Source organism: Plodia interpunctella, chromosome 4 (assembly GCF_027563975.2).
Source record: "Plodia interpunctella isolate USDA-ARS_2022_Savannah chromosome 4, ilPloInte3.2, whole genome shotgun sequence".
NCBI lineage: Eukaryota > Metazoa > Arthropoda > Insecta > Lepidoptera > Pyralidae > Plodia > Plodia interpunctella.
This window is the reverse complement of record NC_071297.1, coordinates 6,123,648-6,147,642: the sequence shown is the minus strand read 5'-3', so window position 1 is coordinate 6,147,642 and position 23,995 is coordinate 6,123,648. Positions and strand designations below refer to the sequence as shown.

General features: G+C 33.8%; 3 protein-coding genes across 4 annotated transcripts; 2 read left to right on the top strand and 1 right to left on the bottom strand.

Annotated features, from left to right (window-relative positions):
* Positions 1–1,340: 1,340 nt before the first annotated feature.
* On the top strand, positions 1,341–6,226 carry LOC128669110 (uncharacterized protein). 2 transcript variants are annotated; one of them, XM_053743601.2, is made up of 6 exons: positions 1,341–1,510; positions 1,744–2,018; positions 2,820–3,038; positions 3,427–3,562; positions 4,216–4,392; positions 4,978–6,226. In XM_053743601.2, exons 1-6 carry the CDS (start codon positions 1,420–1,422, stop codon positions 5,160–5,162), a joined length of 1,083 nt encoding a protein of 360 aa, XP_053599576.1. In that variant the 5' UTR covers positions 1,341–1,419; the 3' UTR covers positions 5,163–6,226. The 2 variants fall into 2 exon arrangements, with proteins under 2 accessions (XP_053599576.1, XP_053599575.1); XM_053743600.2 differs by having other exon boundaries at positions 1,347–1,624.
* A 6,272-nt stretch (positions 6,227–12,498) lies between these two features.
* LOC128669109 (brain tumor protein-like) lies at positions 12,499–19,173 on the bottom strand. The gene is made up of 9 exons (XM_053743599.1): positions 18,904–19,173; positions 16,549–16,720; positions 16,319–16,463; positions 14,847–16,236; positions 14,482–14,762; positions 14,183–14,371; positions 13,853–14,021; positions 13,439–13,671; positions 12,499–13,277 (listed from the first exon to the last, which is right to left on the bottom strand). The coding sequence occupies exons 2-9, from the start codon at positions 16,659–16,661 to the stop codon at positions 13,173–13,175; spliced, it is 2,625 nt and encodes an 874-aa protein (XP_053599574.1). The 5' UTR covers positions 16,662–16,720; positions 18,904–19,173; the 3' UTR covers positions 12,499–13,172.
* A 1,794-nt stretch (positions 19,174–20,967) lies between these two features.
* On the top strand, positions 20,968–22,227 carry Srp9 (Signal recognition particle 9). The gene is made up of 2 exons (XM_053744021.2): positions 20,968–21,242; positions 22,086–22,227. Exons 1-2 carry the CDS (start codon positions 21,102–21,104, stop codon positions 22,179–22,181), a joined length of 237 nt encoding a protein of 78 aa, XP_053599996.1. The 5' UTR covers positions 20,968–21,101; the 3' UTR covers positions 22,182–22,227.
* The last annotated feature ends 1,768 nt before the right edge of the window (positions 22,228–23,995 follow it).

Sequence of the window (23,995 nt, the reverse complement as noted above, 5' to 3'; positions counted from 1 at the left end):
TAAAAAATGTCTTCGGAAAATGGTCTGCACTGATGACATGCTCGCATATGTTTTATGTAGATTGGATAAACTACACCAAAATTAATAATCTTGGTTTATTAACAACGAGCGGCCCGTCCCAGCTGCTTCGCTCGGGCATAAATAATAAAATAACACAATAAATTAGACACCTAATCTTTCTAACTTCCTATTGATAAAAACCGGATGAAAATGCGTGCAGTAGTTAGTAGTTTTTAAGTTTATTGCAGACAAACAGACCAGCAGAGAACATGTTTGAAATATGGAGAAGGAGATAGTGTGCCTTTCATCCCAGAAAAATACCTGTTCCCATGGGAAAATTACTTACGCGGGTGAAGCCGGGGGCAAAAGCTAAAATTAAATAATTAAAAAGGAAGATACTTTAATAAAATAATAAACACAATTTTATTTTAATCAAAAGTTGTTTTCCTTATTTGTTCGAATTTCATCGTAGCACGAACATCTACATCCTTGCTCTATCTAATCATATCTAATATCACTCTGATTTGTATGGCAATAATGTTAGGCGTGTTGGGCCTAATGTAAAATGTTCAATTATTGAGTCTGACGGGAAGAAAGTAATACCTAGGTACTTGACTGCCGCCATGTCAAACCCAAAATCAAGATGAGATTTTGGATTTGGATTCATTACATCTCAAGGCCAAACTTTGTGACTCAAACGACAAGGACAATTATTTTTATGAAATTTGGTATTGAGGTAGCTGATACCTTAACACATACTTATTAGCCCTAAAGAACGCTATCCCGTAGGACTTGATGAAAAAGTCTGGTAGTCAGTGGCGCTTTAAAAAGTATAGATACGTTACTTAACTGTGCGTAAAAACGTAAACTTTTTATAATAATCACGCGAGTTACTCTAATACCATATGAATTAAAACTATGTTAAGATACGAATATGACAAATAGGCGACTATGGTTAAAGAAAAACATTTAGTTGGCCCCACTTTGAACCGTCGTCAGTCACGACTTGTTTTGCTCTTCTGTTATTAATTTGATGTCTAAAAAAAATTATTCCTGTCTCGACTCTTCCCATAGCCACCTATATCGGAATAATTATTTTTTGAATTACCATGTATAATTCTTTTATATACGAAAATCAGACTAGACGTAATTAAATTATATTTTAAGTTTAATTTTTATAGAAAGAAAACCCTAGAAAAAGTCAATAACGTTTACCATATCTGAGAATAATTCCATTCGATTATTTTATTCGATCCGAATGCCCGCCGTCGTAACGTCAACTCCTTTTAAGCCGTCACTGTCATATTCTCCAGCTGACTGTCATCTTCTCAAATAAATAGTCAATATTTATGTTACTTTCCCTTCCCGCTTCGCCTCGAACAGTTCTTGTTTATTTATTTCAAAACTTTTATTTTAACCATGAAATCAAAATCAGTCATAACAAGATTCAACAATTGTTATATACTACGAAATAGTAAAATAATCAAAGAAGATTTGTGGATCCGAGACGGTAAAATAGAAAATCCTGAACAAATATTTTATGAGGAACAACTTGAAGCCAATGTAACAGTAAACTGCGATAACTTGCTTATTGCACCAGGGTTCATTGACATTCAAATTAATGGTAACTTTAATTTATATACAAAGCTTTGACACCATCAAAGCAAAAAGTGCACAGTGATATTCTAACTTTAGAAGTTGTTAAAATGATGATTTATGTATAATTACTTTCTTAATTTTCAGGCGCTTGTGGTGTTGATTTTTCATACGACTCGGAGAATGTACAAAATGGAATTAACACAGTGGCCAAAAAGTTGCTTGAACATGGAGTAACCTCATTTTGTCCAACCCTGATCACATCTCATCCAGAAAAATACAGACAAATATTGCCAAAAATAAAAAAAACTCAGGGTGGGAAGCATGGAGCCACGGTGCTTGGAGTGCATCTAGAAGGCCCATTTATAAGCTTGGAAAAAAAAGGTGCACATTTGGATGAATACATTAAAACTCCTGAGAAGGTAATCATAGAATTTTTAGAATAGGGTAAAAGTCTAAAAATGGTACTTTGATTGTGCCTTTATTTCCAAGATTAGGTTATTCAAGCAAGCATTACAAACTAAACAATAAAAATACAATATTTATAATTCATTAGATTCAATAGATTGTCATTGGAGTGTTTTGCAACCTTGGTGTTGCAGATGTTCATAGGCTGCATTGATTCTTATAAGGTGGGCCGCATGCCTGTCTGCTTATTGGTATGAGCTAACTTCCTCAGCAATTAAGCATTGGTGCTCAGGGTCCGCCTCCTATTTTTTGTCTCCAATCAATCTTTAGCAACGTCAATATTTCATTCAGACATTTCAATATGATTATTTATGTCAGTTTTTCTTTATTATACTGTTTATTGATTGTCATTGTTTATCACTGACCTACATAATATAAAGTAGATAATGTCTTATTGTGGTTATTGAACTTGTTATCAGTACAGTTACTGTTAAATTGCAACATGTGTTTTTAAGCACACCAGATATTTATGGATTACTAGCTGTTGCTCACAGCTCCTTGCTTGGTATGTTATGTTTGACACTGGTTCATTACACTATAACTATTCCAAATGTCAATAAAATCTGCCTATAGCTAATGTGTGACAGACAGACATGCTTTCGCAATTATAATAAGAATATAATTATTATGGGTTATCAAGTTTAATCAATGTAAACACTTTTTACTGATTTAATGAGATATGATTTTTATGATATATGTGATATAATTTGTTCTTCCTTGCATATATAAATATACAACATCCTTTTCAATTGCAGGGTATAGAAACTATGCGGCAAGTTTATGGACCTTTAGATGATGTTGTAATTGTAACCCTGGCTCCAGAATTACCTGGAGCAATAGAAGCGATTAAGGACCTAACTAAGGAAGGCATAAAGGTGGCTCTTGGGCACTCCACTGCTGCCCTAGCCCAAGGAGAAGAGGCAATCAAAAATGGTGCTAACATGATCACACATTTATTTAATGCTATGCTCCCAGTAAGTATTATTTAAGGTAATGATAGTCCCTTTATAGTCACTATAGGTTGTTCTTTAGTGACATAAAAAAAACTTGTCTTGAAAATGACTAACTTATTTAAGTTAAGATTTCTGTGTTTAAAAAATTAGGACTTGGATGTTTTAAAAAGTGATTAAAATTGTCCTAATCAAATCAGAGTCCTATATGTTCTAAGGATGAGGTAACTTGTTCCACAGTTTACTCTGGGGCCTTTTTCAAGCACCAGGTTCTCCAAAAGGGTTTTTTGTGAGAAAATAAATTAATTAAATGTTTCATTCAGCTATCAGCAGGTTGTGTGAGCAAGGCATAGACACTTGGCAAGCAATAGATAACATTATCATTCACAAGTATCAATCTGAAATGTTCCAGTTCCACCACCGTGACCCTGGACTGGTCGGCTTGTTGGCGTCTACCACAGATAAGCAAGTTTACTATGGACTCATATCAGATGGCATTCACACACATCCGGCGGCACTCCGAATAGCATGTAGAGCCAACCCTGAAGGTTCGTTTTTCCATTTATCCTGCTTGGTCACGGCAAAAACGCCATGTCATTACTGTAGTTGTTATATTGTACCAAATGAACCCATTTGGTTTAGTCCTCACAAATTTTGCAAAGTCGACGCAAAAAGTTTAAATGTGATATTATATATAGGTATGTAACAGGTATAGGTATATGTTATATCTAAACCGAAGTGCAGCTACACCTAGATTTAGCCGGTTAGTAAGTTTAGATGTACCCGGCCTCAGTTGGCTAGACGTAGGTTTAACCTTTATCATCTCTTTCATCATTAGACCTCAGTGCAGCCGGTCAAAAAATATGGCATGTAATGTGGCAAACTTATTAATGAATACCAATTACTCTATAGTAATTGGTATAAATATTTTTTTCTTTAATAGTAATATCTATATATTACTATTAAAGTTTATAATATCCTTCCAAACAACAAGGCTTAAATTGACCCCATATGTTTTCTTTGATATTTTTTTAAATTTATATTTTCATTTCTTCTTCTGTCCCGAAGACAGAGTCTTTGTCTACTTGTTTTTTTCTTTATTCACCATTTTTATTATTTTAATTTTTGTTGTTAATGACTATTCCTTCATTATTATTATTATTCACGCGTTTTGTATGCTGTAAATATCTGTAACCTCCAGGTTTAGTTCTGGTGAGCGACGCGGTGGCAGCACTGGGCCTGGCAGACGGCAGATACCGCATCGGGCCGCAGGCGGTGACCGTCCTGGACGGCCGGGCGTACATCTCGGGCACCGACGTCTTGTGCGGGAGCACCACAGCGCTGGACCAGTGTGTGCAGACCTTTAAGAAGTGCATAGGTAAAGCCGTGTTTCTTTTCGTGTACCTTAAGAGACCCTACAAAGAACCGAATGCAACGGCAATAGCGACGTGTTTGAAATGATTATTGACAGCTTGATGTGCTGTTGACTGTACATTATACATACAACATTCATCATCTCCTTCATATTTACCTTCCGGGCCTTATCTATCAATAAATAATTTGCTGTTTAGATAGATAAGGCCCTGCTCATAGGCGCCTCCATCATATTTTTATCAAATTCTCCTAATTCAATTTAGTGAAAACTATAAAAATACCACAAAAAAAGGATTTTTTAGATAGTATTATAGTTTTACATTATACAAAATATAGTCACTATTAGTTCTAATAAAATGAATTCTAGTATTCCTAATCTATGACATAAATAAATTGATAAAAATATGATGATGACGCTAAGAGATCCAATCTTAAACTCAAATCCACTGCTTGAACAACTGCGAATAAAATAATAATATAGTTCTGCAGCCAAAAAAACTTTCCTTTTAGTTATGTAAAAGTTTTTCTATATAAAAATTGCCAGTACATTGAATCAGTGTATCTTTCTATGGTTTTCTTGCGGTTTCAGATTGCACACCCGAATATGCTTTGGAAGCAGCATCCTTACACCCTGCTCGAGCTTTGGGCATTGACGGCCGAAAAGGGAAGTTGGACTTCGGATATGACGCAGACTTCATTATCATGGAGCCAAAAACGTTGAATGTACTGTCCACGTGGATAGCTGGAGAACAAGTGTATAGTAAACCTAAATAATTATTCTTTTAAAATGCCGACTATACACTGTCGCTAAACATTTTGACAAACTTTAACACGGCATACATTGCTGGCTTTTCTTTGCGAAAAATAAGTTTTCATATAAAAACTACGCAATGTTTATTCATTTGCATCGACATCTGTGTGAGTTTGGCGATAGTAGTAGTGTAGGCGGCATAACATTATTTAATAAGAAAATAAGCGATCAACATCAAGTTATATAAACAATGTGTAATGCCCATAGATCTATAATATAATGCGTTTTTAGGCACATTAAAGGTGCTTAATTTTGGCATCAATGTATGAAATCAATATTGACATGTTATGTCATATTAATGTGATTTATGATATAATAATTTATAACGTGCAGAGATTTATGTTTCAATGACACTCAACGAAGTTGAGTCGAAAAAGTAGAAAAGCTGGCCTGGCTCCGACGCTCAACGGCTGAGGAAAAAAATCAAGAAAATATTTACCTTATTTACAAGACGATTATTTACCTTTTTTAAAATACATAAACGGGGTTTAGTTCGTGTTGCTCTGTGGACTCATTAGATACTAGTGGCCCGTCCCGGCTTCGTTCGGGTAAAAACATACCTAAGTATTGGTGAAATCCGAATGAAAATCCGTGCAATATTTTTGAGTTTATCTCGAACATGCAGACAGACGCAATAGAGAATTTTATATTTTAATGTGGATAAGGATGACGATGAGTCTGGTCTCGTCTCGCACACATAAAACCCTTATTTATTAGAAAAACACGAGAAATGAAAACAGCGCTAATATCTTTTGTCCCGTGTCTTTTTTGCAACGCCTACCTATCTAGCCACTCTCCGGGAAGGTATGAACATACAACTAATAGCTGTACACGAATTCAATTTAGAAAATCCGAATTTGATGTGGTTTTTAAATATTGTCATATCTTCTTTATATAACTGCTCCAACTATTTCCATAGTCGGGATTCCTTTAAAACATACCTATTTACAGTGTTTTGTTTTTTTATATATATTTAATGAAAACTGAAGACTAAAACTTTGCCTATTAAATGTTAAAAATCTAAGTATATTGTATTTTTTATTTTATGTAATAAATTTACTAATGTTTTATAAATTGAACTTTTAATAAATAAAACACAAATTAGTGGCATGGAAAATCTTTATTGAAGTAAATATATTTATAAAGTCAGTACAATTTAAGTTCAATAGTTTCCAAAAATATTAAAGTGCAGGTTGCTGATCACCTGGCAATGTTAAATATGATTATTTCTTAATTAAAATACAAGCTAATATTGAGAAACTGTAATATGTGAATAATAACATGTATATACCTAAATAAAATCATGACAAAAATATATTTTAGGCAGGCTCTGAATTACACTGCTCTGTGCTGTTGTTATCCTGGCCACAGTTCACGATAATAAACTTATAATTATTAAGAAAAACCGCTAAGGTCACGTGAAAACTTGCACTATACATCTGAACGAAGATCGAGTACAAAAAGACAAGAAGCCAAATTCTCAAGTAACTTCAGCGGCGCGTGAATTTAGTCAAAAAGATGTGCAACCAGTTAAAAACAAACAATTATACTTCTGTCCACAATAAAATTATGGGTTCTTTGTTACGACGACCAACATTATTTTACGTTATTATACACTCAATTCCGCCACTGGTTCAAATCGTGGACAGTTATAACCAGTTGGGCATCTTATTTAACAATAAAATTAAACATCAATTACAAACCACGCAATGTATATTCATGTATACAATAATATTACTAAGTATGTATGTATATAATGTAAATACATTTTCATGAAAAACAAAATAATATCATGGAATATTCAAAGAGCCAAAATATTTGAGATTAACTCTACCTTGATACCATTAACTTCTAAGATCTAGGCACAATGCAGCAGAGACTCCTGTATGGATTACATAACAATTTTCGTTGACTGTGGGGCAAACACGTACACAATCGTTCAGTTGGCACACTCACACGAGCTGGGAAGACATTATCGTAACCTGTCCATCATGGTATACTCGAATTAGATATGTGTGGAATTGAAGGAGTAACTTGCTTGTAGCAAAAAGCGCGGCGTGATGGACAGTGTCGGATAATGTCCGCCCGCGTGTGGCGACCGGGCCCCTGCAGCTTGCGGTGGCTCGCTGCCAGCTGCCGTGAAGGCAAAACACTACATCTAATAAAACTTCAACGTTTACAATGTTTCAAATCTTTACGGAGGGTATTGTCTGTTAGATATAATTTCGTGTCGCAGAAGTCCACAGTCATACTAAACACATCCGTGTGGACTATTCCTAAGTTTAAAATACTTTTAACAGAATAAAATTATTGAGCAATATATTCTTAAGAGAATATAGTAGTAGAGATTTGCTCGGCTGCACCAACTCTACGAAAAAAATGTTAATCCTAGTATCAAATACCAATGCACACTCCACAAATGTCATTTTTGTATCGTGAGAATTATTAATAAATTATAATTATAAGAATAAATGAATCTTTGGATCAAAATTAAAATATGCATTTGGAACATGCACCATTCACACGAAATATTACAATAATTTTCACATTTCAACATAAAGATGACAAGAAACTTAATACAATGTAATCTACAATAGGATAAACTTAAAAACTAATTTGAAAACAAAAGAAATAGCCATTTCACAACAGTTTTAACCAAAAAGGATAATTACGGGAGTTGCAGACATTTTCTATGAAAACCAAATTGATTCGGTATGATATGTTTTGTTATTTACTGAATAATTTGTGAGATGAGGATATCTAAATGGCCGCTATGTGAAAAAATTATGCTTACAGTTATAGAATCAATTAAAAATAAGATTACTACAATACGTAAATACCAAGAATTGTATATTAAAATATTTGTACTTTTACTGACTAAAGGAAAAACATTGGCAACTGCTAATAATCCTACAATTGTAAAAAAAAAAATAACTTGTATAATGTAGACAAAAAACGGTCGTCTCAAATTCGTTCACTCTAAGATGTGGAATGCAATTAGAATTCTTTAACAATATTTAAAAGGTATAATAATATATTAAATTTTTATATCAGCTCAACAATGTATATAATCTATAATAATTTAAAAGCCTAGATCCAAACTGTGATATTTATTGCACAAGCACACATGTGGCTTAAAATTCCAATGGGAATAGAGCTCACAACCTTATTTATTTATGATGTTTTAGAACAGTGGAGAACAAATCAGAAAGGTGGGAAAAGTAAATCAATTTTTGAGCACGCTGTCTTTCACAAGATTATTGGAATTAGAGTTAATATGTTACAGAATATAAGTACCGTTCGTTAATCCCACCATAATACAATAAAATAGTAGAAGTGTTAAAGAATTTTATAGTTAATGCCACAACACTCCACCGGAACCATCTAGCTGTGCTTGGTGCCACAACATAGGCAATACGCCCACCTCCAATAGGGAGGGTAACATTAGCTCACCTTGTGCGCTGCGAACCCTACGACATCACATTACTTGACACCGAGACTGCGCGCATCCTTGACACGCTCACACACCCACCCCACCCACAACAATATTCTCAATCAACCTCCAATGCCAAGGAAGCGGCTAAATTCAATGCCACATAAAGTGATACTACAAAACTACTGAAGTAATTTATTGCTGGATACATAAGGGAATATAGATTCAAGAGAAATATATTTACCAAAAATTGCTTTAAGTGTATATAGGTAACTTTAAAGATTCCCGAGAAAGGCTACTGTAATGTACTCTAATGATACAATTATTATCGAGTAATGTCAATGGACAATAAATACCATTTGACCTGCCATTATCCCATGACAAAGTTCTTACTTGCTACGGCAAGAATATACAGCCAAGCAGCCGCGGCAAATACCCGCCGCGCCCGCGCCAACCACTAATAAACATCTCTAAACAACACCACCGTATAGGCAAACTTGTGATACTGTATCTTGTGTATACCAAATTTAAAACACTAAGACCTACAAAAAAACTACTGACTCCTACATAAGATATATGGCAAGAACAAAGGAAACATTGTCAAATATATATATCACGAAACATCCAAGAGATAAATTATATAAACTATAATAATAATACTTTTAAAATATAAGACAGAATATCAATGTCATTGCAAATGGTTGGAAAATATAAATACAATTTAATATAATGACATTTCAACTTTAAAATTTATTAATATTGGAATTCACACATAAAATAGTATAATTTGTAAAATTATCCAAAACTTATCACACCACTTTTTTATATTTTTATGCAACCCTAAAGCAATATTTATTAATAGCGTCAAACGCTCCCTTTGGGGCAATAATAAGTTCTATTTCGGTTAATTTTACTTTACTAACACACAATAATTTTGATCAATGACAACAAATTAAAAATGAACATTATAATATTAAACCCTGAATTATTAATAATAATAAAACAAAAAAAATTGGCAACAATTAGTGACTAATTTACAAATATCATACAATAAAATAATTACTATGTGCATGCACAAATATCGTAAGAAAATAATTTGGCAGTAAAAATTCGTAACTCTAAAGGCCTAAACACACTGGCCAAAAATACTATTCAAATATAGGCCCGGAACATATAATTAAACAAAACAGTAAAATGACAAAATGAGAGTATTAATCACACCTACTCTTCCGCGAGGGGTATGTAGACTCGTTATTTTAAACCTAGTTAAAATAAAGAAAATAAAATTCCCTAATGCTATCGGGACAAAAATCCTGAAACAAATAACTTAAAAACAATATGAAAAATAAACCCAAAAGTTACTCACTAATCAATAGAGGATTCAGACTCAAATTGTCTATGTTCAAGTTATCACTGGCTCACATCCGACCGCTGTCACCACTGCGGTTTCTCGCGTGTTTCATATATTGAGTCCAAGTCTTAATTGTTGGTTCATTGTCTCTCTATTATTGCTCATATCACATCAAATGTCGCAAAGATATTGAATATAGTAAACCGTTCCAACAACAAATAAATACCTATTTACTAATTAAGTACACATTATTTTAAGCTAACGTGTGTTGCGATTGCAATGTAGATAAATAATGATAATAATATGGCTTAGTATATTTATAAAGTTACAATTGTACATTACCAGAACAAATTATAAAGATGACCATAAATTGGGAAAGATGAAAAGCAAAGAAAAACAGTAAATAAAATAATATGCATCGAATTTTCTAAAAGTCAATTGAAGAATATAGGCGGCGCAGCATGTTACGTTTCAGGTTTAAGTCGGATATTTCAAATTGACCCTTGTTGATATTTTACAGAAAGAACAACAAACATTCACCCAAACGAGCGTGAACGCAAACTCACGGCCCCGGATTTCTTGAAGTGTTGCTGCGTGAAAAGCCATAAAAATATTATCAGAATAATTCGCAATTAATAAAGTTTGCAACGGTAGTCTGAACTTAACCTTTCCTAACAATGATCATCTTAGTATTAGTATCGTATTTCAGATAAAATATCTCATATATGTAACAGATTACTTTTAGTTTCAATATTATGGTGGAGTAACATTTAGAGAGCTTCATTGTAAGAGAAATTATTAAGGTATCAATAAAATATCACACTTAATCATTAGGTGGTCTGGGTTAAGTACCTTTTCTTTCCTCCTTTCTTTGCAAAACAAAATAATGGTCATCTACAAATATGTAAGATATAATTTGGAATTCTTAATGTGGAACTTTATCTCCTTAAATGCAAATAATTATTTTGATAACAACATGTACTACTTACATTCCATAAACGTATTTGAAATTTTAGTAGATAATTCGTCCAAAAAGCTTAATTTATTCTTGGAAGACTATAAAATTCTTGATATTTTCGAATTTATACATTTTGATACATTGAATTTTCGAATAGAACTGTATCTGACCATTACTTGTGAATTACAATATATTGTAATAGAACTCTTACCATATTATTATCGATGTGTCTACTAGCTGAAAGCCCCATATTATTTAAATGATATAATGGGACATGCTTTTGAAGATGGAAATCTAATGATCGTCTTGCAAATGGTGAGGCACGCAGATCATTTTAATTTCGTACAAGAATCTAAAAATTATAATCTTTAATTTTGAATATTAAATGTGGATAGTTATAAAAATATATATAGGTAACATTTAGGCGACAAAAATACGATAGTCGACCTCAATACATACATTAAACATACAAATCAAATAGGTACAATTTCGACAGCAAATTCATGTACGCAGCAAATTGAAACGTTAATTTGTTACATAAAAACAGTCTTAAAGCGGCGGACAATGAACCTTAATCATACCATCATCAAAATATAATTTTAACAATCAACTTCCAGTTTTTGTGACTAATTTACTGATGAATTTTACACCATGAAATAGAAAACTGGACCCATCAAACGATAAAATTAAGGCGCCAAAACGTAAAATACCCGTATAATGTTTCTGAATACATGAAAATGCTGTAGATATACTATATAATATTCATAAATATACTTCATCAACTATCCCAGTTGTATTGTACAAAATTATTGCAAAGTTTCATTAACTCCAGCTTTCCAATAATAGAGCACTATGGTTCACTATTAAGATAAATTTTTAATGAACCGAATTTCTATAATGTATATCGCCTACTCACGAAAAATTTTCAAACATGTAATAGGCTCTCAAAACAAGAGTACATGAAAAACATTTTGTATAGACACAAGAATTCTGTAAATGGTAAATATACTTTAACGGACAATATATAATATTGTATACGAGATTAACCTAAACTAGATGGCACGTTATAATAGTGTCGCCTCCTTTGGTCGTAATAAGACTAATTGTTTTTATGAAACTCAAATTGTGCGTTCTATTCGTTCACTATCAAGCAATTGAGTGCCGCAAAATGTGGTCAATAGTTTTAAAATGAGATACTTAATTTGGTCTAAATATTAGTAACAAATAAAAGAGGCGAGGCGACACACCCACGCAGTCCCCTAATTGACATGTTTAACTTCACTCGAACTAGGAACCATACCAGCTGTTAAATTCAGAGAACGAAATATAACAGCCCAGTCAATATGTATGTTAATACATTTGGTTTAGTGTGGTTGGATAAAAGTTTTAGGTCCTGAATTCATAATAGTCCAGCAACTTGTAGGTCTACCATTCCTTTGAGATTCAAGTACATTACCAAACAGAAATTAATGATTTAATAAGTCATTTTTTAAAACAAATCATTATCTTCTAGAGACTAAAGAAAATAATGTAGTTAAGTAACAATGTCAGAAAATCAAACATTCGCAACAAAGGTACCACCAAGTTAGGTATAATCTAGCCATGAAATATTAAAACCCATTATATAATGTGTAAATGTACTTTCTAAGTACATACATTTCTCAGTGAATGGCACACTTACCAAAAAACGTTTAATTTCCGAATTTACAAATACTGTGCCATTAATTAAGGACCGAAAACTAATCACCCATAACCAAATTGTTCAAAATTTCTTTATGCAATTATAGTCTGAACATACATAGATATTACTACAAATACAAGAGATGAATATTAATTAACACTAAACTTTGGATTTTTTCATAACTAATAACTAAATGCAACCACATAAAATGAAAAAAAAAAGATGAATATAACCAAAACAAATACAAAATTATTCAGTACTTTGGAAACAATGACTTCAAGACCATCCATAAGCAGTGACTTGCTTCTAAAATGCCACGAAACCGGGAAAACAATGGTGAAGCAGATGATTGTTGGGTTTACTGAGATTCACTGCGCATGGACAGTTAAAACTCAAGACTAACATTGAAATTTAACATAAAATAAAGAAAAAAGTCAAATACTGGTTTAGCAAAAAAGTTAAGCGTTGTAAAAACAGCAATTAAATATAAAATATAGGGAATAAATGTGAGATCTTGTAGTATGCAGACTTACAGCCATCGAGTTACTCCTCAGACAATGTAAAGGGTGTTGAGGACTAGAACATGATGATTATTCTTAGCCAGAGTGACGATATAGCCTTCAGATGTTATCTTCAAACCGCAGCAGCGGGAAACCTGTACAAACATTATCCTCTTACATACAAAACAAAAATATAAATTGTACAATATTAACATTAACATTTTGGTTTAATAAAATCAAATCAAAAATTAAAAAATTTTTAAAAATTAAATAATTTTGTCAATAACTGTCCTCCAAGAAACAAAATTATATATACCTTGACATAGGGACACTCGAATTCAGTGACCAAGACCCCGTCACGGGAGAACACGGCGACATGGAACTTATTCCCATGGGAATCCCCAATCAACACGTCGCCAGCGTCCGAAACGTCGATGCCGTTAGGGAAGTTTGTCACGTTCTCGCAACCGATGCGACGAAGGAATCTGCCTTCATCATCGAACACAACCACGCAGTGCCCCTTGAAATCACACACGTAGAATTCTTTTCCTAAAAAAAATATCGCTACTTAGTATATTTATGGATATCGCGTAATTCGATGTTTAAAATATTTATCAACTAATGAGTATTATTGTAATATATTTTCGTAATCATATATTATTTCAGCATTGAACAATAACATTTAGTGCACAAGGACCTTATTTTGTTAAACCAGTGAATAAGAACTTACCACTGATCGCGATATCAGACGGCTCCCTCATGCACTCGCTGCAGTCAAACCAGCTCATGAGGTCGCCCTCCTCAGACAGAATAAACACGGTCGGCGTCACGCTGTCCACGGCGACAATAAGACCTTCGGCAGTCACCGCCAGCCCAGCGACTATATCGATGAATCGCACCTGATATAAATAACAAAATATGTAACTGTACCTAAAATAAAATATATCACGATTACTAGATTAAATCTTTGATTGTGAATAGCAGCTCAACCAATGATACCTATCCAGAAGAGAAGATAACCTAACTAGTAAACTAGTCAGAAGAGTAGATGAAAACTTACAGCGATTTTCTTCAAAAAGTGTCCATTCTTGGTAAAGATCTGCATGCGCGACCTTTCGTTGCCGCGATCGCAGACAACGAACTTGCCGGTGGCGCGTACAACTGCCACTTTACGGGGGTACCACAGTTGGCCTTCTTCTTTACCGGCCACTCCAAAATGGAACTTGTAATTTCCAGACTTGTCGAATACCTTAAATTTTTTTTACAATAAATTAACTAAAAAAGTATATGCTCAAATAAAATACGACATTAACAAAAAACATTGCATGATAAGTTATTTATTAAATTACATTAACTTACGGTAATTCGGTGGTTATTAGTATCAGCAACAATGATATCCTCATCATTTCCAAGGCAGAATCCATGAGGTGAGTTGAATTGACCCTTTCCGCCTCCAAGTTGACCGAACTTGAACCTTATATGCATGGGTGTTGCTTTGGTAGCACGGACAAGAGGCGCAGGGGGTGCCACCAGAGCAGCTTCTTCTGCTGCCGTCAACAAAGGTCTTCCTGGCGATACGCCCCGTGGGCCCACGCCCCCAATGCCGCCGACTCCTCCCACTCCTCCAAATCCATTTACTTCTGAAAAGTATCATATTTTATTAAAATATAACAAGACAAATGAGAAACTAAACAGAACCTAAACCGACAAGTGATTATACTAACCGGTATTCAATCCTAGTTTAGCAAGTGCTTGCAAGTTGTTGTATGCTTGAGGAGAGTTAAGATCTCCGGCCAAGAGTTCAGCAAGAGTGAAAGAAGGAGCCGGCGAGGCGTGCTGCGTCGGGGGCACATCTTTCTCAGCAATGCTAGCAAGTTGCTGGAGGTTATATTCCACCATGGAAGGCAGGGCGGGAACACCGCCTACGCCCGTCACAGCGCCCACACCAGGAGCACTGTTCACATTAACCACTCCCGGAATCACGCTGGGATTGGCTACTGGTCCGACACCGGGTACCGCACCGACAACTGGAACTCCGATAGCAGGTACTCCGGGCACTCCCACTATAGGTCCGACACCAGTCACGCCAGTAACGCGGCGGACATTCCCCAATGGAAAATCATCGAAAACTGGGGCATTTGTTACAGACACAGCAGGAGAGTGAGCATTGGATGCGACGGAAACTATCGCCGAAGATTCACTAGCGCGTTTTCTTTCTTCAGCTTTAGTAGCCTCAGTTCGAAAAACGCCAAATGTTTCCTCAGTAATAGAATCGAATTTATCCATCTTAGTGACGAATTCCAGGGAATAATCGACATCGAATTCTGGTGCACCTTCCAACAAGCGTGCAAATTGCGAAGCAACGGTCTTTTTCAACATTACAATTTCGGTACCATCTCCGCGACGAAGGAGTCTCGCAGCAAACTTACAAGCACAGTCAATGCGCTGAACTGTTTTATCGACCCGATCGAATAAATCCATAACTTTAAGCTCTCGTTCCTTATGCAAACGTTCCAGTTCTTCAAGTGCCTTTTCACGACGTCTCTCTAAAGCGGATTTGTAAGCTTGGAATGCATCATTGATAACAGTTTCAGCATCATCACGCTGACGCTGCAAGTCTCCAAGTGCGTCATCAAGTCTAGCCGACGCGCTGCCGGCAGTAACAGCACGAGCATTGGCTTCCACAATAAAATTGCGGAGTTCAGCGCGTAAGTTAGGTTCAGCGTCTACAATCCTCTCACAACGGTGCTCGCCAACTTTGTGTTCAACAGTGAGGCATTCAGTGCACGCGCCAACTTCACACTCGCAGCAATAAAATTTCAGGCTTTCTCCAACATGGCGATTGCAAAAAATTGGCTTATGTACAGCCGCCTTTTCCTTAGAAGATCTTAGAGCATCAAATGGTACCACTCGGTGGTTCTCAAAACACCTCATAAACTCATGGGCAGAGTTACAGTTGGAACATAGGAAATGAGAACAATCAGTGCATCTAGCAACAGCAGGTTCCTTACTCTTGCAGCAAGTACATACAACAGATTGATCCATAGAGGACACATCTAAGATATTGGTGATAAGATAATCAGATGGAAGTGATACAGCTCCACCACCAGGTATCTAAAAATAATAAGTATAATTAATACATTGGAAATCCTAAGCTTGAAATGTGCATTAGGTTTGCAGTAATTACAGTAGGTACCTTGGTTTCCTGTTTGCAAAGGGGACATTCCACAGCCAGATCAAATTTCAAAGTATCTCCAGCTTCATTAACCATCAACTTGTCAATGCAAGCCTCACAGAATACATGAAGGCATGACAATACTCGAGGACTGCACAGCTTATTGCTGAAAAATAGTTTTGATAATTGAGAAATTAGCCAATATTTCACAAAACAATATATTTTATGTATTAACATCTTTCTGTACTTACTCGCAAATATTACAATTTTGCTCTTGTTTCCCACTATCGGTTGACTCCAGAGAACCCTCATCACCCAGACTAACTAGACCATCCCCATAAAGCTCCCCATTCATTTCTTCCATTTTAACTTATAATTATTTTGGTGTATAATGTATAATCCTTGACCTTACTCAACAAGTATCTGAAAAGAAATAGGTCATATATTGATCACTCATAAAATCGACATACTTATCTTATGCACTATTATTCAATATTAATATTTATAAATGTGAAAGTTTGTCACACCTTTACAGCTAAAACCTTGAAATGATTTATATGAAAATTGGTATGCATATAATTAAAATCTTGAGTTCAAACATATGCTACTTTTTTCTTATTTCTACCCTACAGAGCAGAAACAAGATTATATAACCGACGCACCCAATACATTTTGCCAGGAACAAAGCCGCAGACAACAGCTAGTATAATAAATATCAAAGTTTGTTATAATATTTGGATGTCTGAAGAAGTATTGATATAATGTATCATTTTTTTTAATACACCTTGCTGTTCCTAATGTTGTTAGCAATATAAAATCTTGGCAAATAATGGAGCCAACTATAACACAAGAAGGAGAACATCTTAAATGTACCCGTAAATGTTTTTTTAAATGCCATGTGTGTGTGCAACTATTGAAAAATTAATTCTGTGAAAAATATTTCAAATAACAATACCATTTCTTATTTTCCACTTCGGTAGACATACATAATGTCCTATCCATGTATGCTTTCATCTTTTCACAAAGAAAAATAATATATTTTATTATGTTATGATGGTTGGGATTGTTTTTATAATTTCATAATTATGAAAATAGACTTTCCATCTTTAAATCTTCGTATAATGATCCAGTTGCATCATTACAGTCTATGAATTATCACAATGATTCTAAATACTGATCTCTATTTTATCTACATTATGTTTTTTACTTTAATTCTCCTACCACCCTAATTATTACTATCCTAATAGGATAGTTGACAAGGACATATACATAAATTAGCTATTTGAGGTAACACTGAAGTAATGATGCTAAAATTTGAAGTTAATTTGACCTTTAGTCAAGTGTGAGCTAATGAATTATTATTTTTTCAAACCATAAATATTGTGTAATAATCTAAACCAAAGAAAGACAATGAGACAGAATGTTGAGTTGTAATGTTGAGTTGACTAACAGGGCAAAATTAGAGAGAGAATCCAAACAAGTCCAAATCTCTCTGAATACATTGCTGATATTTTTTAAAATATAGAGCTCCTTCAAGACTCCCTTGTAGGATTAATAAAATTAAACCACTATTTCCTCCTCATCATTGAACTGCCTTTGTAATTACTCAATAACTATTTAGATTGTTTAAGCTGGATAATATATGTGAATCTTTTGATATACACCATGATACCATGGCAGGCTTCTGTAAAAACATTTATGGTGCATAAGATTTATTATCATTGTAATCTCCTGCATTGACTTAAATAGTGCATGTGGTGTCCACCTTAGAATGTTGCACAATCAGTGTAGGTAAATACTTAAACAAGAAGTAATCTTATGAAAAATTTTAGCAACCAATGGTGAACCAAATCAGTAAATTAAAATAAATCTGTAAATTATAAAACTCGAAGTTAAGATATCTATGATAAAAAGAAACAGAAAGAATTTCTATTCACACCCTGTTATTAATAAAATAAAGCATACAGCTAAAGTAGTTTTGTCTTGTTCTGTTGATTTCAAATATTATAATGAGTGATACTGACAAAACATACTTGTCAGTACTTCAGTATTTTATTAAATATCATATTTTAATGAACCTATACATTATTTTAGTTACTGTTGAGCAGTACATTATATTTTGTAGGTAATTTTACCTACTAATACTTAGTATACCAGTAATACCTAGTAATTTAATTTCATATAACAGGAATATAAGAATTACTTAAAAGATTATAAACGTTATTACAATCGATACAATGAAAAGCATTCCATACATATAGCCAATGCTATAGACTAGGCTAGGGTATTCACATTTTGTAGGTAGAAACTTTAAAAACCAAGCAGAACAATTCTTGAAAAAGTGATAATACTCAAAACGTTTGTTTAGTCCATTTAAATAATCTAAAGAAATATCAATAAAAAGCCATCAAAGGATCACACTAAAGTAGGTAGGTGTACCTTAGATATATTATAGATAGCTACATACCTATTTCAACGCAATGCACCATGCAGACAATGGCGAAGGTCGATTGTCCGTTACAGATTTTTTTTATACTAATGTGAGCAATTTGCACTAGGAAATGCTTTGTACAGAAATATATAGCATTTTACTAAGGTTAGCTTACCTTTTAACAATTATAATTTGCAGAAAAAGCAGATAATCAGACGCGCAGAATGTTCTACCACGCCGTAACTATGACAATATCCATCACTATGTAAATAAATAAAAAATGAGCATCAAATCTCAACAGATATTTTTTTAAAATAAAAATGGTTACTTCGATGAATTAAATTAATATTTTGTCACGTTCTCATTTTAAAAAGACGAATACATCACGGTGTATTGATTTTTCTGCGTTCGTTCAAGTTCGTTGGGGTTGCGAGTAGGGACCGTGTTGCCATATAATTATGAAATACTAATCCACTGCAAAAGGGATACAGAGCCTCATTCACTATCCTGCCCTGCATAGAGTGGTGCACTACATCGCTGTTGCTAACAAAAGCAATGTGGCCGATCTGTTATTAGTGCCACACATGAACATATTGGTAGGCTACGGCCAACCGTATCAAGACAAAACCATTTTGAAGCAATGAACATTATTGCTATCTCTTACGGACCACATTTAAGAAAGAAGAGTATAATATGTAGTACCTTTTTTATATATTGCGAAGATATAGGTACCTACAATACATCTAGTCGTAATATAGTTATGCCTTTTACGAAGAAAGGTGAAATCGGGCCACAGATGGAAGATGTAACATCCAATATGGTTCCATTCAAAATATATACGGAATAACGGAAGACTTATTTCGTGACACATGTAGATAGAGCTCGTGTGATACGGGTGTACCATCCGCGTACTTACGACGCATACTCTAAACTATGATATAAATAATACTCTGTACAATAAGTTCCTTAAATCCGCATAAACACACCATGGAATTAGTAAGTACTCACGAAGTACTTACTAAATCCATGAAACACACATGTTCTATATATATATATATATATATATATATATATATATTATATTAGAACAAGCTATTTTTACTAATCGACGCCCAGCCTAATACAAAAGCTATAAACGCTAAATTTGGACAGTAGCTTTAGGTTATTACGTAGTGCTCAGATAAACAAGGAATTTTTAAAATTCGACCCCTAAAAGGGTAAAAATTAGGGGTAAAATTTTGTATGAAAAATAACGAAAATCTTTACTGATCTACTTGAAAATTGGTAATTTATACCAATTTTCAAGTAGATCAGTAAAGATATATATAAGCTATGCAACAAAAATAATGAAACCCGTGTTTCAAGTCAAATTTGACCTTTAGGGTAGCAAAATGAGGGTAAAAAGAAATAACGGATAATCCCATTCAAAATTTCGTCAACATAAGAAGTAGACGGCTCAGCGGTAAACACCATGGAATTCACATTGTTACTGTTGATGGTTCGATTCATAGATTCGAATCCTGAACTTTAATTATTCTGAATTAAATCTGATTATATTTAAGGGTGATTTCTGAGAAAGTTTTATTTAGGTTTTACCCGAGCGCAGGTGGGACGGGCTGCTAGTATAACATAGAAGTTCTGTATGTTTTAAAAAGTTCTTTTAAAGTTATTTTACCTCTGATTATTATCGCTTTAACCCTTTGGACGACGTGACAGACCTTTAGGCGTCATATCATATATCATAACTGGCAGAATACGTTAGGAAAGCTTATAACTTGTTGTTGTAATAAAGTCGTTGGCGTTTCAATTTTGCCGCTTTAAATATGAGATGGGCCGGGAAGTTATAAACAAACAAACTACACTGCAAGTCAAATTGCAATGTTTCAAGGTGTAGGTGGTCCTACTTAAGACGTTTAAGGGCTCGCGCGAGGGGCGCTTTCTAAATCTATGGTTGAATGTAACGTGTAATGTCAATGTCATATTGACATATCGTATGGATTGACCATGACAGAAATGTAGCGAAATATCGATAAATATATTATCGATAGGTACCTTGAAAATGTTATACACATTGTCAATAGCATGAAGCAGTAACTTATGTCTATTTTATCTAGAGCACACATATTTATTTACGATTTTCTGACCTTGTCATCGACTCTTACTGCTTAAGCCGAGAATCCAATTCGTTCAATATATCGATATTGACGTGGCCTTATACATAGATCAATCGACAACACTACTGAACAAATTTGTCATCAAAAAGGAGTTTAGTTTGAAGAAAATAAGATTGTGAAAAGAAGTATTAAATACATAGCTGGCAAAAAGAAAAAAAAGGGATCTCTTTGTAGCTATCTAAGCAATTTAATTTTCATAATGACTTTCATACCTAATTGGGAGGAATTTGAAAAATCAGCTGAAATGTTGTATCTTCGTGATCCATTAAATACGAGATACAGTATTAAATATTCCCACTCAAAAGGAGTATTTCTTGTTAAAATTACAGATAATAAAAAGGTAATATTAAGTTTTTATTTCTCACTCCATGTTGCCCGTGTTTCCGTTCGCATCAAAAAACAACCTACATCACTCTACCCATCCAGTTATCTTCACACAAAAATAACATTAATTCATTTTCCGCTCTATTTTCATGTGAAAGAAGGATATTCAAACGTATTGTCGTATTCCTCATGGCTGAGGGCCGGTGGCCATTATGTGGAATAGAGTTTCTTTTCAATAAATGAAGTGGTGGTTATTGCCTTCTTCATTTCACACAGTGGTTGACATGTTTTTCTTCACTGGAAGCAAGCGACAGTTGCAAATTCAAGGTTTACAAATTTATGTGACATGAGTAGGATTTGTACCTAGGAATCTTTCTGTTCACATTCAAGCTACTTGACTACTGGTTTGCCACCATTTATGTCATACCAACCAAAATGTCTTCATTCCAAATGCATAATTTGAGTACCCATAACTGAAAATTTACTTGGTTTTTTACCTATTGGATAGGTACCATTGAAAAGAGATGTCATTTGTGTCATTATTATATATTTTATTCAAGAAATATTTTTCATTCTTCAAATTAAAATAGTTACACAAAAATAATACTTATACCTACTAGATTTTTTTGCAAAAGATATTGATTGATTTAATAATGTGTTTTTAAATATATAATCTGATGGTTATAACTGTGTGATCTATTCCTTGATGAACTTACAATAAAATTCAATATACCTACTATACTATATAGTTACCTCATAGAGAATAGTAATATTGAATATCTAATTCTTATATCTTTTGTGTGTTATAAAATGGTGTAAGTTTAATTTTATATTGATATTATTGTTTGATTTTTTTCAGTGTCTTCAATATAAAACAGAAGTGCAGCAAGATGTACGAAAAATAGATAATTTTATTTCAAACCTTATAAGGCATATGGCATCCAATGACAACTGATTTCTATTTAAATAGGTTTAAATGTTAATAAAGGATCTTTTATGGATATATTCTTTGATGTAAATATATTCAAGTGTACAAGTTTACCTTATAAAAATATTGGGCTCTGATGCTCAACAGCTCAGAAGCATCCGAGAATACACTCAGATGAGAGACCTTATAAAAAGTCTATTTAAATACAATATTATAAATTTATACTATGAAACTAATATTAATAAGCTTATGTTTAATAATGAGTATATGTTACAAATTACCGCTTAACATAAATGTGTTATGTAGGCTCTTTGCATCTATGTATCTCTACTCACAATATTATGTTGATAGCAAAAACCAGCTAAAATTAAATCGCTTAATAATTTAATTTTTAGGGTTCCTTATCTCAAAAGGTAAAAAACGGAACACTTATATAATCACTTTGTTGTCTGTCTGTCAAATTTAAACTTTAAAGTCAACATAAAGTACTTAGGTATATGTTGAAAATTTTGCAATTTTACAGGAAACTCAAAGTACAAAATGTGTATCTTCATGTTGACCTAGAATCATGGAATTTAGCATGAAGTTAGCATTAACAATGTAGATAAAAAGAAAAAACCGAAATTATGTAATTTAAACTGGTTGAATCTAGTCTAGCCGGCTAAACTAGATGTAGCGTTTCTGGCTTTAGCGGTAACATAAAGATCAGCATTAATTATGTATTTTTTGAAAATCGATTCCTTTGAGTAAAAGTTAAATATCACCAGCATATTATCCAACCTACGCTAGTGATATTCTTATCTATGCCAACCTAAGAACACCCTTGTCCTCTTTGGTAGCTCTCGCTCACAGATATAACAACATTACCTATATTCTTATATCTGTGCTTTCGCTTCGATTCAGCGAATGCCCATGTGTTCTATCTATATTAATTATTTCATTATATTTGTATACCGAATTTCAACGAAATCCTTTAAGTAATTTTTGCGTGAAAGATATAACCAACCATCCATTTCATTCATCCGATATAAATAATCCAAATCCCTCTCCCAAAATTTTTATATACACGTTACATATATATAAGTTATATACGTTACATATTGTAGAATAGGTAAGGAGTAAAAGTATAAATAACTAACAATTTAGAAATTATTATTTACATGGCAACACCTTCATAGTGTTGTGTCTAAGCTTTGAGTAGGTAATCAACTAGCTACGCGGACGGGCGCCGACTGCTGAAGTCGGCAGAAAAAATCGAGTGTTTTTATCTAAAAAAAAGATTACTTGCAGATATGACTTAAAACATACGACATCATTTTAAATCCTTCATTTATGAAAAGGTCCCTGAAATACTTGATACTGGTATCAGATATATACATAGGCCAGCAGACCATTTAAAAAAATAATAATAAAACTCTGTGCCATCAAAAATTTTTCTATTTATATTCATTACAAACAAAAGAGCAAGCGCTGAACTATTTCTTCTTGTCGAGTCGGAATGGCTATTCAGACGGAGATCGACCAGTAAATGGCTACGCTGATCGCTGTCGTTAGCATCTTTCAATTCAAGTTCTCCATAGTGCAGGTTAAACAATTACAAGCCGTAAAAAAGAAAATCATTTTTATAACTACGTCTATGGTACTAGTTAATAGTTGGTAATGTAAATATAGATGAGTGGGAGCCGAGAACAACTGTCGACATTTCGTATACCATGGAGTGCCTTTATTCTTGACAGAAGCACTATGTAGATGTAGTGCTTCTGTAAGGAATAATGTTGAGTGTTCAATATAATAACGGGCTGAGAGCGCTGTTGAGGTCACCGAGACTGTTCCGCATCGGG

Coding starts and splice junctions, on each gene's coding strand:
- LOC128669110 (XM_053743600.2), top strand. CDS start 1,420: ATGAAATCAAAATCAGTCATAACAAGATTCAACAATTGTTATATACTA. Junction 2,019..2,819: donor ACATTAAAACTCCTGAGAAG/GTAATCATAGAA, acceptor TTTCAATTGCAG/GGTATAGAAACTATGCGGCA. Junction 3,039..3,426: donor TATTTAATGCTATGCTCCCA/GTAAGTATTATT, acceptor GAAATGTTCCAG/TTCCACCACCGTGACCCTGG.
- LOC128669109 (XM_053743599.1), bottom strand. CDS start 16,661: ATGGAAGAAATGAATGGGGAGCTTTATGGGGATGGTCTAGTTAGTCTG. Junction 14,372..14,481: donor CTAATAACCACCGAATTACC/GTAAGTTAATGT, acceptor AAAAAATTTAAG/GTATTCGACAAGTCTGGAAA. Junction 14,022..14,182: donor ACTTTTTGAAGAAAATCGCT/GTAAGTTTTCAT, acceptor TATTTATATCAG/GTGCGATTCATCGATATAGT.
- Srp9 (XM_053744021.2), top strand. CDS start 21,102: ATGACTTTCATACCTAATTGGGAGGAATTTGAAAAATCAGCTGAAATG. Junction 21,243..22,085: donor AAATTACAGATAATAAAAAG/GTAATATTAAGT, acceptor GATTTTTTTCAG/TGTCTTCAATATAAAACAGA.